Genomic DNA, 15152 nt, shown 5'->3' with positions numbered 1-15152 from the left:
AACTATTATAAACAAGCACAAATTTATCTATTTTCATATCAATTCAACTTGGACACGAATTGGGATGATTTATGAAGGGAGCCCATAAATAACAGGTAAACAACAAATCATGTTAACAATGCCACCTGTACACGCACTAAACTGGGCTGAAATATAAAATCGGTTTATTACTATGGTAACGTTATATGCCTTGACCTCAATGTTGTGGTCAATGGCTATGTGGGGTCAGGTGAGGTGAAACAGGATTCGAATGGAACTTTAGAAAGAAAGTCCAAAAGGCATATCCCAAATATGGGCAAATCATTTCACTTCTCGGACCCTGGCTTGACATTCCTTTATCAAACATGTTTTTGGAGAAAAAACCGCCCGATCAGACAAAAACATCCTCGCCGTCTTAACTTAACGGTTAGCGGAACCTTTTTATTGTGAGAACAGAAAAGACCAGAAAATAGTTTATCAAGCGAACCCACGCAATGATGACTGTGTGAGTTCCCGCCATCCTGTACCGAATCTACGGCTGGCAACAAGCGGCTGGTGTCAGCTGACATCTTCAGTAGAACAAGAATGGCTGGGCCAGGGAAGGATAGTGCGATCTCGCACTCCGACTTTCAGCGCTGCTTCCCGCTATTTGTCAGTTTCCTACACTTCGTTTTAACATGTCTGCAGCTTGCTGGAGGTCAGGAGCAAGGTATGTCGTGTTGTGATTCCCTCTAACCGTTCGCGATCGCGAGAAACGGGGCCATCGTTGGCGGCAAGTACATGTCTTCTGTGTTTCGGTTTGTGCCAAAACACAGAAGACAACTGTGGCCCTGTGCAGCTGTTAGCCCAAAATAGCAACAATAGGCGACCTTCAACGTCTTGTCGTCTGGATTATTTTGTGTTACAGACACTGTAGATCGTTTTTGATGTCTTGTCGTTGTTTGTATACCTGACGATGTTGATATTTTTGTTGACAGCTTTCGTACAGACCGACTACAGAGAGCTGCGGCACATGGTTGACGGCGCTCCGTTACAGGTTCGCAAAAATACCTCACATTTTACATAGCTTCGTCGTGTTTTGCCTAGGTTTACAGCAGATCGTGCATTACTAGTAAAGTCTGTAGTATATATACAACAGTTGTGTAGAGTATGAGGTCTGATTGTGTACGTATTGTAGCCCTGTGCACGGCGTGTGTTGTCGCATACCAATGCGATCAGGTCGGGGCCCGACCGCTACCGAAAGCAGGAACCACTTCGGCCTTGCGTCAAGATTTTGACCAAAAATAGCCCGAATTCCACCCAAACAGCGCTTGGTTCCGATCCAGCAGCGACTGCTGGCACACACTGGCGGGCTGACACAAACTCTGGCCCGACGTGGCCGTCTCTGACTCGTGTTTATTATTTATTTCCCGTGCAGGGGTCGGACGGACAGACATTTGGTGCAAGGTATGTACAAACCTGCCCCCCTCCCCACTACACTTCCTGGTACACTACACAACACACACTCTACATTTAGACATATACACTCTACACTCACAGTCATAAAGAACATGTGCTTAGCACAGAGGTACAAATCTATAAACCAGTTAATAGAATTCCTGTAGATCACATACACAAGATAGCTACAAGCCTGTAAAGATTGGAATGGCGAATCAGGAATTCAGGGGCTAACCCCATGTAAGCTCGGGTGTTGGATGTGAAAAGTCGGTATGTAAACTTAGTCTTCCAAGCATAGTTCTGCTCGACCCTTGTTGCTGGTGTCCGATGTCTTCATGTTTTGGAAGAAATGACTACGAAAAAAGAGAGGTATTTGATTCCATTGTAGTGTCATTTTGTTTTCTATTATAGTATTTATACACAGTATGTGGTTTGGTTCGCTACATACTTCTTATGTTATTGAAGTATAGAGGATGATATGAAAACTTGAAAATGTTTTGTTGTGGTTCTATGTTTTTGAGGGGTTCCCTTCCTTAAGAACCCAAACATACCTACTCATGTGTGTAAGACTCGCTTAAGGCATGTTTGCCCGAGGCTAGTGTTACCTGGTTGGACAGGTTACCGTTCCCAGGTAAGACAATGGGAAGACTCACCTGTGATCATGTGACCAGGTGGATCTGGGGACATGGAATCCCGCTGCCCCTCCCCCTTCCTAAATTAGCTGCACTTTTGAAATTCCCTGAAGAAAAAACACTGTTGATATGGTAATCGAAGATGTTTTCTTTCTGTTCTTAGATTTCTATTGCTTTTCTAAGACATGAATATGAATTTTTTTTAAAGGATGCATTTTTTAGAAATACAACGTTCAACATCTTCTCTGTCGTGTATGGATGAATGTTGTGTTATGATAAATAATTTTGATCTACTTGATATTTGGTGACAGTCTTACAGTCTAAATTGTATCGTACTGCGTCCATTTTGGGTATATTTTGGGTACAGTATTTCTCTGAAATATGTGCTCTTGTTACTAACAACACTTGGTAGGTAATGTTCATTCAAACATTCAAGTTAAAAGAATAATCTACATCATTGAATGGCAGGTCCTTATAAATATAATACACAGTGTTTATTATTGGATGAAAACAAGCACTGTAGAATACATATTGTCCCCAAGTTTGTAATAGCAATACCAAGATCGTTATTTATATAACGTTCTAGGTAATACTAGCCATTTTCCCATTGTTAATCTGGTAATAAATGCTTGTGGACGGTCGCACAGGGCACTTAACTTAAGAGTGTATTGTTTATATTCTGTTTGAAGGGCTGGGTTGGGAAAACATAAAGCATAAGTTTTGGAGCTGTGGTTTTTGAGACAATCAAATATCGCTCCTCGAATATCTATTTCAAAGCATATGGGGAATATTATACATTCCTTGTGTATATGATTGCATGAATAAATGAATGAATAGCGAATATTAATATTACTACATTCTTGCATCTGACGTAAGACGTCAGGAGATGCTTTCAGTGTCTCAAAAGTCATATATGATAAATGCTCTTTTGTTGTCTAAATTTCTGATGTTGGCATTAAACGATGATAGTAGTAATAAATCATAGCGCGTGCCTTCACAATATATTGTCATTATTTCGGATGAGCTGACTATATACGTTCATGTTTTGGATAAAACAAAACGACTGTCTCTACGCTCTAAATTTAGTTTTCGGGCTGTGAGCTGTTGAAATTTCCTGTTTGTCATTTTGCCAAACAAGACACAACTTGTCTTGACGTGGCACCGTCATGAGCTGAACTGTGAAATGTTGATATATTGATGTCATTGCGTGTACAAATAATCATGAACTTACGGTCAGCTGTGAGAAACTATTACATGTTATAGTTTGTGGGAATGTAGAATTGAACAGGCCATTGTAGTACAGTACAGACATGTTCCACAGCTTTTAACTTGCTTTGCACAGTGTGTTTGTGGTATGACTAGTTCATATTCCTTTTTTGTGCAGTGGCCAGAATTTCTCTTTAGATTTATAAAGTTCAACTGTAACACACAACAAAATTTTGAGGAGAAGATTATTGGCAGTTTTCATACTAACACACTGATGATCTTTAGACAATGGTAAAATGCATGTGTTGTCTGTCTTCTGTGTCGATCAAAGAGATGCAATAGGTGTGAAATACAGGTACTCCACAGGTGATAACTATGGATGGAGAGAAAAACACCTGTCCTACATAAACTAAAGGTGTGAAACACAGTACAGACAGTAATGAAAATAGGTGGAGTGTAGCTGGCTGAAATGGTTTAGATTTATTATTTCCATGAAAAATAGAGATACAGTTTTTGGTTTGTCTGTCTGTGTGTTTGTGTTTCCGGATTTTTGTAATCAGCATAACACAAGAACCTCTGGTTTTGTCCAAAAGCAACTTATGATATATGGAGAAGCCCGGAGAAGCTCTTGGTTTCACCTAAATGGCTCTTTATGGCCCTAAAGTAGTCTATGGAAAAATAGGAGGAATTGGGCAAATAGACAGGTCACATGCCAGGAAAGTTATCTGGCCCAGGAGTATAGCATGCAGCATAACTAGTGTTATTAGTTTATTTAGCCAATTTCTATCATTTTTTCCCCAGTGACTATGGAGTCTGGTAGAGGCTAGTTTTAAAAACTAAAGCTGCCGTGTGTTCAGGATGTGAGACTGTCCAAAGTTCATGTTGTGTGTTGGTTAGATTGTTTTACTGGTCAAAGTACTGCCAGACTGTCAGAAAAGAAGCCCAGGCAATATATGCTAGTACACGTATTGGATATAGTAATTGGATTACTAAGGAAAATGTCGGCACTGTTGTGTGGTTGTATTGTGAATTTAGAGTTAGAAGTGACATACGCTAAGTGCCCCTTAGGCAGATGTAGTAATAATATTTACTAATACTAATAGCTAGTGCTACTAGTAGTTGTATTGTTAGCCTGGCCAAAGTGTGTCAGAAACTTGTTGTTATACCAGAAGTGATGTACGTTTAACCCCCCTGAGGCAGTAGTAGTATAGGTAGTAGTTACGTATTATTACTAGACTTACTAAAGTATAGGTACAGACCCAATTATACCTATTTGTAAGAACTAAAGAAAGGTATTTGTTTGATGATTGAGTCCATGGTTTTAAGACGATGTTACTATCTTGAGTAACGTCTTAGTTGTAAGTGGATCGTAAACAATTTAGGGAGGTCTGAGCCCAAGAAAGAAGTCGTTTTATTTTTGTGTCCAGATGATGTAGAGATCCTTTAACATTAAGAAATCGTGACTCTTAAGTCTGACGTCTTAGCCATTATAATGCAGTGTGGGAAGTAAACATCTGTGGCCAAATAAATAGGCATACCTGCCGAGATATGGGCCCTATTGTTTCCTTTTATCCACAAGTATAATGTTTTGTCTTCAAGATAACTGTGTAAGATAGGGTCTGCTAGCTTTCATCAGCGTTGAAGAAAAATCTGTATTTCACGCCAAACTATAGTTAGTTTCATACATGTAGTTTGGGGTTAAATACCATACTTTTTTTGTTAGATACCCATTATAGTACAGGTTATATCTTTCTCAGTCACTTAAAAAGAAGTAGGTGCTGCCTGAAATGTAGCACAAAATCTTTAGTTGCTTGACAACTGCAAAGACGTAGAATCAGTTAGCGACTCAGATATAAAATATGCTGACTTGTTACTTATACTAGTTATTGAGAAATATCACATAGAGCAACCTCATCCCAAATGGTCAGATATATTCAGATTCTATCTTTGGTCATACATCTATTTGTAGACCAGACGATGGTCTATTTTAGGAGATTTTGCTAGAATTAGCTGTAGTGTATATATATATGTAGGTATGGCTATTATTGTGACAACATGTTGATAAGTATACTGATAGGACAGAAGTATATAGATATGAGGCATTGTTTGCCCCCTCCCCTGGGAGCATGTGCACCTGTTCCATTCTCACAATACTTAATAATCAGGCCATAGCAAGGCAAGTGTATGGATGACATCCTGTTCACAATCCAAATATCTAAATATGTGAGAGCATGAAAAAAATCAAAACTAGATGACAAAGTGCTAGAAGATCTACCATAAATGTTGTGACAAGAACTGAAATGACAACACCTGTTTCACTCTCACATACTTACTAATTAGGCCATAAAGCAAGGCAAGTGTATGGATCACATCCTGTGCAGAAGCCAAATATCTACTAGTAAATATGTGAGAGCATGAAAAAATCAAAACTAGATGACAAAGTGCTAGAAGATCTACCATAAATGTTGTGACAAGAACTGAAATGACAACACTTGTTTTACTCTCACATACTTATTAATTAGGCCACAGCAAAGCAAGTGTGTAGATGACATCCCATTCAAAATCCAAATATCTAAATATGTGAGAGCATGAAAAAATCAAAACTAGATGACAAAGTGCTAACATACATTTGCATAATTCCACCAGGTGCCATTATACCGCCACCTCAAAAATCATTGTTATAGACTAAGAGGCCTTCTCAAGATTGTCTTCAACACCTAAATATCTGAATTGTATTACATTTAGGATATTTAACATTCGGTGTTGAAGGCAATTTTGGGAAGACCTCTATACTAACATTTTTTTGAGGTGGCAGTACTATAGCACCTGGTGAAATTATGATAGTCGATGTTACCATAAATGTTGTGGCAAGAACTGAAATTACAATACCTGTTCCACTGTCACATACTTACTAATTAGGCCTCAGCAAGGCAAGTGTATGGATCACATCCTTTTCAGAATCCAAATCTAATGTGAGAGCATGAAAAAAAAAGTTGCCCGTACATCTGTAACTGATGCTCAGGGGTGGCGCCCATCTCTATTTCTGCAGCCCTTGGGCCACACATTTGTAAAGCAAGGGGCTGGTCAGCTGGTAGTGATGTGTGTTTAACTCCAATACTCTTCCTCATTAGTGCTGAGTGCTAAGCAGAGAAAGCAGCATGTACCATTTTTACATTCTTTGGTATGACTCGGCTGGGGATCGAACTCACAACCTACCGAATGCACTTGGCGAACACTTGGCCATTGCATGAAAGAGCATGCCATAATTTTCATAATGCTAAAATAGACCATGAATATTGTAACAAGAACTGAAGTGACAACATGATAGTATCACAGCCAACAGGTCTTTTATTCCTGTATTTGAGAGACTGGTGTCAAGTGCCTAGTTGACAACTACACTTGAGGTTACCACGCTAGTGTCGCTTCTGCATTTTCCAAACTAGTTTCACTTTTACAACTACACTCGTGGCTACCTCACTAGTGTCACTTCTGTAAATAAAATCAAGGCTACCACACAACGCAGTCGCCAATTTTAAGTTTACTACACTTCCAGATTTTCAGTTGACCATTTTGGTAATCTCCAACCAGATCCACGGTGCGTAATGTATAGTAATAGTATCAAACTTCCCGTTTGACTCCCTTAGCCGGCTACACTCCTTGGCCAGCTTTGATACTATCTTATGGCACCGTAGGATCTGCTTGGAGATTACATTTTTGGGGGTAAATTGGGAAAACCAATGCATGGACTGGAGATGTCAACCATAGAATTTCCTTGCTATGGCCTTCTGCCAATCAGCAGCAGGGTCCAATGGCCTCAGCACTATGGTGTTAACTGGGTCAGGGGTGGGGTTGATTTTTGAGCTGCCAGGAAAAACCTGAAAAGGGGACAAGTTTGTTGATCATCAGTCTGTATGGGAAAAAGTAATGCATAAGATATTATAATGTATTGTGGGGGGGGGGGGGCAATCTATGGTCAAAATCTGATGGCTCGAAAATGGCTGGTGATACTGATCTTTTTTACTTGGAAATGCTATGTTTTGTCAGGATATACTGTAAATGCAGAAATGTTCGCGGTGGATTAATGTTCGCGGTTTTCGTGGTGACCACTTCACCACGAACTTAAAACCACCGCGAACATTTTTCTATTATGGTATTAGACTGCAGTCTATGGTGTTACTGCAAACTTAAATCCACCGCGAAAAGTCTTAAATCTATCGCGAAATAAAACTATAACTTAAATGCATTCACAGTTATAGTCAGTATATAATATGATATTTGGAACATTGTATTGTAGGAATGTTTAAATTAGTCAGTTTGCACACGTCTTTAGTTTCTGTAGAAATTCCTGGTTTTTCTGATTTTGCATTTACCAAAATGCGAACATGTGTTTGCAGTTCAGAGCATCCTTGTATGACCTTGACATAATAGAACACGTTGTCAGCAACTGTTGCATGCCCACAGGTTGGTTATAAACATTCATCATTTCTGTCGGGTGCTGCTGTATGAATGAAAGTTATTGCTCAACAATCGCACAAAGTACAATGTATGTCAACCAATAACAACTTCTAGCTTCATTGTATAACGCCAGTTCACCTTTATCCGCTGGGTAACCTATTTCCGTTGTATTTAGAACAGGGTGTTTAGGATTATGAATTTGACGAAAGGTGGTTTCAAATTGCAATATTTTCGAAAAATTGCAGTTTGAGACTACCATCTGTCCTATACACTGCTTTTGAAAACAACAGATAATGGTTACCTCACAAATAAAGGGAAACTAGTGTTATAGACAATAGTACTACGAGGCAACACACACACAACAAACAAAAAATTATTGATAACAGCACAGTCATGTACGAGGGGCGTGCAATTAGTAATGGTCCTGACCCATTTCCCATAGCAGGAGATTAATGAAACTTGGCACAGTTATTAGTCTTTCTCTTCATAGGAATCACCCAGAGTTATGCATTTCTCCCATCGTTTGATGCAGCTCTGGACACCGATTTTGTAGGACACCCCAGGTTGGTCCTCCAACTGATGCCTCATCAATGGCACAAGAGGGACGACCAGGTCTGGGAGCTGTTTCCACAGACTTCCAGCCACGTTTGAATTCAGGATGCCAGCGTTTTACAAGGTCATATGATGGGGCATCATCACCATAAGTTTCATTTATTTCATCAAAAGTCTTCTTTGGTGTGCGTCCTTTCAAATACAAAAACCGGATCACTGCGCGACACTCAACTGGTTCCATTTCACACCTGGTCCATTTCGCACCTGACTAAGTTCAAACACCAGTAAATCAGAAACCACAATTAGTTCAGAGCTGTCTTTTGCAACATAACCCATAGAGATATGAATTATTACACATACAAAATTTCATTTAGATCAGACAACTGGAAGTGGGTCAGGACCATTACTTATTGCACGCCCCTCGTATGAGTGATCTAGTCTCGCATTTGGTGTAAGCCTGCCTTGGAGAAGAAGGGGAAACGACAAGTTATGGCAATACGCAATTTGGGAGGGCATTCTTTGACGGTTATTGATTTTGCGAGGATGTTGATATTATTATTATTAGTCATCTGTCAGCCCATCCTGTTGAGGTCAGGAATGTCTCCAGCTTAAGATAGTTATTCTGTCCATCTTATTGTTTGGGAGCCCAGCTTGTTAACGCTAGTTCACCTTTATCCGTTGGGTAACCTATATCCGTTGCTTTTATAAACAGGATATTGGGCAATATCACGTTGATGGACTTTAGTTTCAAATTGCAATATTTTCAGGATATTGCAGTTTAAAACTATCACCCGCCAACTTAATGTGCCTAAATACACTGTTATTAAAAAGCAACGGATATAGGTTACCCAACGGATAAAGGTGAACTAGCGTTAATTTTAGTTGCTAAATCTGTCATTTTCGAAGTACAAAAATTAATTGTCTCCAAGTTTGATTTTTTTTTTACCTTTGCAGTATCATGTAAGCTTTTCTATATCATACCTGGGCTGTGATAACGTTCGATACAGGTGTTCTGGACCGTGTGATAAAAAGCTGTATCACACAGGCTTCCATTGAATAATTCAAACTTACCATCCAAGTTCGGCGTGGGCGAAAATTCGAATACCTGATTCGGACGTTGGAACATTGCTGTTGTAACACCAAATTTGTTCAACTTCTGGTGCATTTCGCATCAAAACATGGGTTTTCTCAGGTGGGTATGACATAAATCACGTCATACCCACCTTCGGCCGTCGGGCGATCCGACCCGCGGTCAGGCTGATACCTCGGGTGATACGGAATACACCGTGTTGTATTCTATATGTATGACCCTAAGTGACCACCCCTACATAAGGACCATCTGGCCCCTACTTTTTCAGTTTTTGTTGGTCCGTTAGGTAATTTCTCAATTGATAGAAGAACTTTAATGCGCAACGATCGCACACGGTACAATGTATGGCAAAAGAAAGAAGAAACAAACTTATCATCCTAATTACTGAAGCAAGTATTAAACATAGATTATGAATATAGAATGAAATTTGACAACCCTATTTCTAAAACAATGAGAGCTAGCCTTAAACATTGTACTACAATCGAGTGGGGCTAATTATGAGTTTCGGCATTTTTTCTTATGACAAAGCAATCTTTTATATATTTATTGATATAAGCATTAAGAATCCCAACTATTGACCAGCAACCAACATAGATTAGATTTTGTTGTCCCCCTGAGTTGTCTTCTTGGGAAGTTTGACCGTATGGATAGTTTTTTTTTTGTGATACGACATCCGGTACACTTTATGTAGAAAACACTCCCATTCTGGTGGTCTGAAAGCTTCTGAAACGCGCAGAATAAAAGAGTATTAGTACCTGAATCATAACATTAAATATTTATAGCAGGGTTGTGGCCAGCTTACCTGAGGTTAACAATAGGTGGGATATAATCAGCTGACTATAGTTGCCACGTGGCAGGGACATGGGAAGGACTAAAGCTGTAAGATTAAAGTATGTAAGGGTATTGAACTGTCATTGACTTTGTATGTAATATAGTAATGGAACATTGTATCTACGGCCTGCTAGGAATGTAGGCAGGGCTGGGCTCCGAAGCCACAAATTTGTCCCGGTAGATTGCCAGGTACCTGGGGGTACCCTTCAGTGTTCCCCATGGTTAGGTCATGGCATCTATTTGTTACTGGGTCCGACTTAAATTCAACTGGTGCCAGGCCAGGTCCCAAAAATACCTTTGAGCCACAAGGTGTTCCAAGTGCCAAAAATATAGCCCGTGAACTGTCCGGAGTCCCATTTCCAATTGGGACCTAAGCCTAAATTTGGGTGTAACCTAGACAATAGATACTGGTAAGTAATTCTGATGGTTCATTGCTGTTTGTCCTCAACTTTCGTTTGTTCGTTCATTTGTTCAGTGATTCATTTTAGAATCTTGTCTGTAGTGACAACTAGTCCACCACATAACCACCAGATTTTATTGGTCCCATTGTTTTGGGCAGAATTCACTGTATGAAATATACCAGCTGCATGCGAACAAAGCTATTCTATCTCTGGCACACTTCTATTTGTATTGGTGAACAATACCATGTTGATAAGCTCCCCCATGGTGTTTGCCTCTGAATGGCAGGTGTTTTAGTGGCCTTCACTGTGGTGAAGGACCAGTGACTGCAGCCTTTTAGCTTCACTTAAAACCTGCTTGTTTTAGAGATAACAAAGCTTCACCATAGTGTTAGGTTCTTAGGCCATTTCTCTCCATTCGTTGGTTCTTAGACTTGTCAAGATTTCAGGAAAAAACTGTTGCTCCAGTTTCTGGACCTACCCTAGAATTTCTAGTAGAAAAAACTTGTAGATCCTAGCCTTTTTGGGGTGGACAGTGGAGTTTTTAGAAATTCTTTTAATTTGCTTCCTATTTGCAGTACAAAAACGCTGCTTGTCCTACCTAATAGAGGATAAATGTATCGACAGATTTGTAACCATTATGCACAAATTTAAAGTTTGACATTGAAAATATAAGTGTCCTTGGCTTATGCACTTCAGTCATACTGTATTGTATCACTAGAGCGTTGGACAAAGTTTTGAAAAAGACCAAAAAGAATATAATCCCTGCCTATCGATTGTAATTTTTTCAGGACTGAAAAGCAAGCACAATTTTTCCCTAGGCCTTATCAACAGTGAAAGCGAGGTATTGGGAGGAAATCTTGAATCTAACTATATCTGGATATACTGTGCAAAAATCTGTGTACCAAGCCACAAACTTTACCCGTAGACTTTACTTTCCTGTCAATCCTTCTGTTTAGCATTGTTTTTTCGTTCGGATGATCAACAAATCAGTAGGTGTGGCTGTGGTCATACACCAATCCCACAGCCTCACCCACTTTTACAAATGCACTTACCAAGTCTATTCTTTTGTTACTAACTTTGTTGGTTGAACTACTTGTTGTTGATAATGGCCGGGATCGGTCTGTTGAATGTGCATAGACATGGCCACACCCTTGTTATGACTGGTAAAAAGTGTTGTTAGAGAAAAACACTCAACATAGAAGTTCAGGTATTGCACAAGTGAGAGGGAAAACACACATACAGTATAGAATAAGATTTATAGTGTTTTATGGTACATTTGAAGTATTGTAATATTTACACTATTCAGTCTACCATCTCTTGGTGTGTATGTTTGCAATGTTACTATGTGAATAAAGAATTGAATTGACATTATGATGGTATTTTACTTGTCAACAGATATATTTTCACATAACTTTTAGGAAAGCAGTATATCAGTAAATGTTTGTGTTTGTCAAGAATGTTGCTTTGAAAAGGGATTTTCATTATTATGAGTTATTCTGTAGTCTTTGTGGACTTTTATGAAGTATGCCAAAATAAAGTATTTGAAGGAATTACTAGCCAGCAATAGATTGATAATAGCTCCCATCCTTTCCATTCAAACTCAAAGGTTCACACTGTAAAACTGAGATCTCTGTACTTTTTTGGTTGAAGTTTTGTGTTATGTATATAATGATACTTACCTTGACAACCTTGCGTTTTTCAGACCGTCAGAAGACAATTTCTGGGATCACAGAAAAATCCGGTTAAAGCCACCGTTACTGGACTTCGAAGAACAGTGAGTACTGTCCGTTATTATAACCCCAAATCTCATCAAGTTACACAATACCGTATCTGTACTCAGAGCCTCATGGTTGTTTTATTCATTTTCTATCATGTACCTGGATGCCTAGGCTTCAAGTTCATCAATGTAGACAAGTTATTTACCACTTTATAGACTGCACTCTGTACTCAGAGACTCTTGCACAGTCGCTGATGGAATGAACGGTCTGAATCCATCTCCGAGGAGGTGGGGCAGGGTTTGATTCTGTTCCATCGAATCCACCTCAGCAGATGGATTTGATGGATCCACTTCCAGTGTTCTCACCAGGCCTTTTCAGCATAGCGGGCCGATACGCTGTGGGCTGGAAAAATGACGCTGTAAAAAGCCCGCTACGCTGTATTTTCACCCAGCGTAGCGGCAAAAAAATGGGGGAAAACTGGAAAAATACCGTAGTAAAAATGCGAAAGCACGTGCCAAGCACGCGCCTCCGCTGTTTCAGGAAGTTTCAGCTCGAAGGGAGGTGTTTTATAGCACCCCGCGTACCGCTATCTCGCAGCCCCCACCCAGGACCGCCCCTTGCGCGGCGTGCGTTCTGTACTGTAAACAGAGAACCGGCACAAAACTTGTAAAAAGTTTCGGTTCAAGTCCGGTTAAAATCGGAACGGCAAGAAACGCTTCTTGGACTTGCACAAAAATAGCACTTGTATACATTCCCTTTTATGTTGCAGTATACTTGTAAATCATCTAAAACCTTCCAAAGATCGAGAAATTTGCGTTGAGAAATGACAAAAACATCGTGCGTGCATGCAGGCAGCTAGCGGTAATGGCGGCGAAAACATCGTAAAATCTCGCAAAAAATTCTCGCGAGATCTGATGCGTCTCTGTGACGTCAGGGGAAGCTAGCGATCTCATTGGTTTAGGATAAACAACAGCAACGACCGCCATTTTTAGAGCAAATTTTACCGTATTTTACCCCGAAAATTTCTGCCGTTTTGGAGATTTTGCGGGCCCAAAACTCATATCAAAAGGAAGCAAAGGTATTCTTGTTGTTTTTACGTCCGACACCTCTTATGTGAACGCATTATTCGTCCGCCGATCGCGAACTTGAAAGTCGGCCGGGGATTCCCCGTGCCGAGCACATGTTTCTGCGTGTTTTGTTCTGTTTACGATGAAAAAAAATACGATGGAAACAGAGACTGTCAAAGTTGTTTATCTAGAAAAAGTTGGTGGCAAACCGGACAATATTTATGAGTACTGTTGAGCTGAGTAAAGTTTGTTGTTTATGAGTTTTTAGTTGTCTTTGATGCTTTGACTCAAAGTATCGTTACGTCAAACTGCTACAATTATCGTAGATATGCCCCTAAAAACTGATACAATAAGCCTTCTGAATAGCCTAAAATGCAAGAGCTTCAGGGGGGCTTCGCCCCCCTGGGGCCCCCCACCGGGGCTCTGCCCCTGGACCCCGCCGGGGGCCTTCGGCGGCCCCCGAACCCCTGCCCTGACGCTGTGAAAAAATCCTGGTGAGAACACTGACTTCAGATCAGCTCCGTGGCTGGGTGAATCCCAATTTTTTAATCCTAGTATAAACTTAGTCTTACAGTTGTTTTATTTATTTTCTATTATTTACCTGGATGTCTACCTAATTTTTATCGATGTGTACAGGTTATTTACTGCAATATTTCTTTTGTGGTATTAACCTTTGAAAGGGAAAATACTACAAGTCGTAGTAGGGTGAAGTAAAAGCCAAATTGCAGCACTGAAAGTTGCCATCCTACCAAAAGTTGTATTTAGATGTCTCTGTTGTACATTAGTGTGTAATATAGTCTGATGTTAAAATTTAGACTCCAATTGTTGGAGGTTAGTTTTTGATGGGCTATGGTTGCCCAGGTAACAGTCAGCAGTGCCTCCCAGCAGAGTTGATTACAACTGCAGGTAGTTCCCAGGAAGCTGTGTAGCAGCGCCACCTTACTGTAAAAGATGGCACTGCACCCTGTTGCTATACTCGCAAGTCTGTGAGCGTTTGGATTTTCAATTGCTTGGCATCAGTGTATTGCTTGGTTCATGAAGGTTTTCAAGTAACAGTAAATAAAAGGAACAATGAAGGGAGGTTTTTAATCGGACTACATTCCTTTAACTGTATGTGTTAAACAACTAGATCTCTTTTGTATATCAATTCATGACAAGGATATAAAAACCTGCTCTTCAATGAGATCTCTTCAGTGTCACTGACAAAAAAAAAAACGGATGCTATCTGAATATCCAGTTGCTTGAGTAACTGCTATTTGTACAAGGTACAGACTGTTGGACTCTGGATTCACTCTGGTTGATCTTTCAGTTTAGCTTTGCATCTTTTAGCTTACAGATCCAAAAACCTGCCTTTGAATTTGTGCAGCCTAAGCCCGATCCTGTGGCGTGATACCAAGAACTGTCTCAGGATGTGGGTTCAATTTGTTTCTGTCTTATCAAACCTTTTGGCTCGCACACGGCCTTCACTGTACAGAACATGAAAGGTCTGGAAATGAGTCTGTATTTACGATCCAGGAACGAAGACATCAAATTAGAGTGGACTAAACTTCCCTACAGTTTGTCATTGTCTATTCAGAGCTTTTAGCTGGCACCCTACAACTTAGTACAAGGGAGGCAGCCTTGACTTTACTTAAGGGTTAATGACCCGGCCCGAGGTGTATATGGTGTCATAACGCCTGGTCCTTTGCTATAACCTCCGAATAAAACCACCGAGTGAGCGAAGCGAACGAGGTGGTTTTATGAGGTGGTTATAGCAAAGGACCAGGGGTTATGACACCATGTAC

The 15152-nt window shown here is 40.1% G+C and overlaps 1 protein-coding gene across 1 annotated transcript in view; it reads left to right on the top strand.

The window, feature by feature from the left end:
* Positions 1-520: 520 nt before the first annotated feature.
* Positions 521-15152, top strand: part of LOC118419274 (transmembrane protein 131-like) — a 123479-nt gene continuing 108847 nt past the window's right edge. Inside the window, exons 1-4 of the mRNA XM_035825621.1 lie at positions 521-688; positions 957-1015; positions 1397-1425; positions 12286-12357. Of these exons, the coding sequence (XP_035681514.1) occupies positions 565-688; positions 957-1015; positions 1397-1425; positions 12286-12357 (284 nt within the window). The 5' untranslated portion in view covers positions 521-564. The remainder of the gene's footprint in view (positions 689-956; positions 1016-1396; positions 1426-12285; positions 12358-15152) is intronic.

Source organism: Branchiostoma floridae, chromosome 7, assembly GCF_000003815.2.
Source record: "Branchiostoma floridae strain S238N-H82 chromosome 7, Bfl_VNyyK, whole genome shotgun sequence".
NCBI lineage: Eukaryota > Metazoa > Chordata > Leptocardii > Amphioxiformes > Branchiostomatidae > Branchiostoma > Branchiostoma floridae.
Note: the sequence above shows the minus strand (reverse complement) of the source record. Positions and strands in the feature narration are given on the sequence as shown.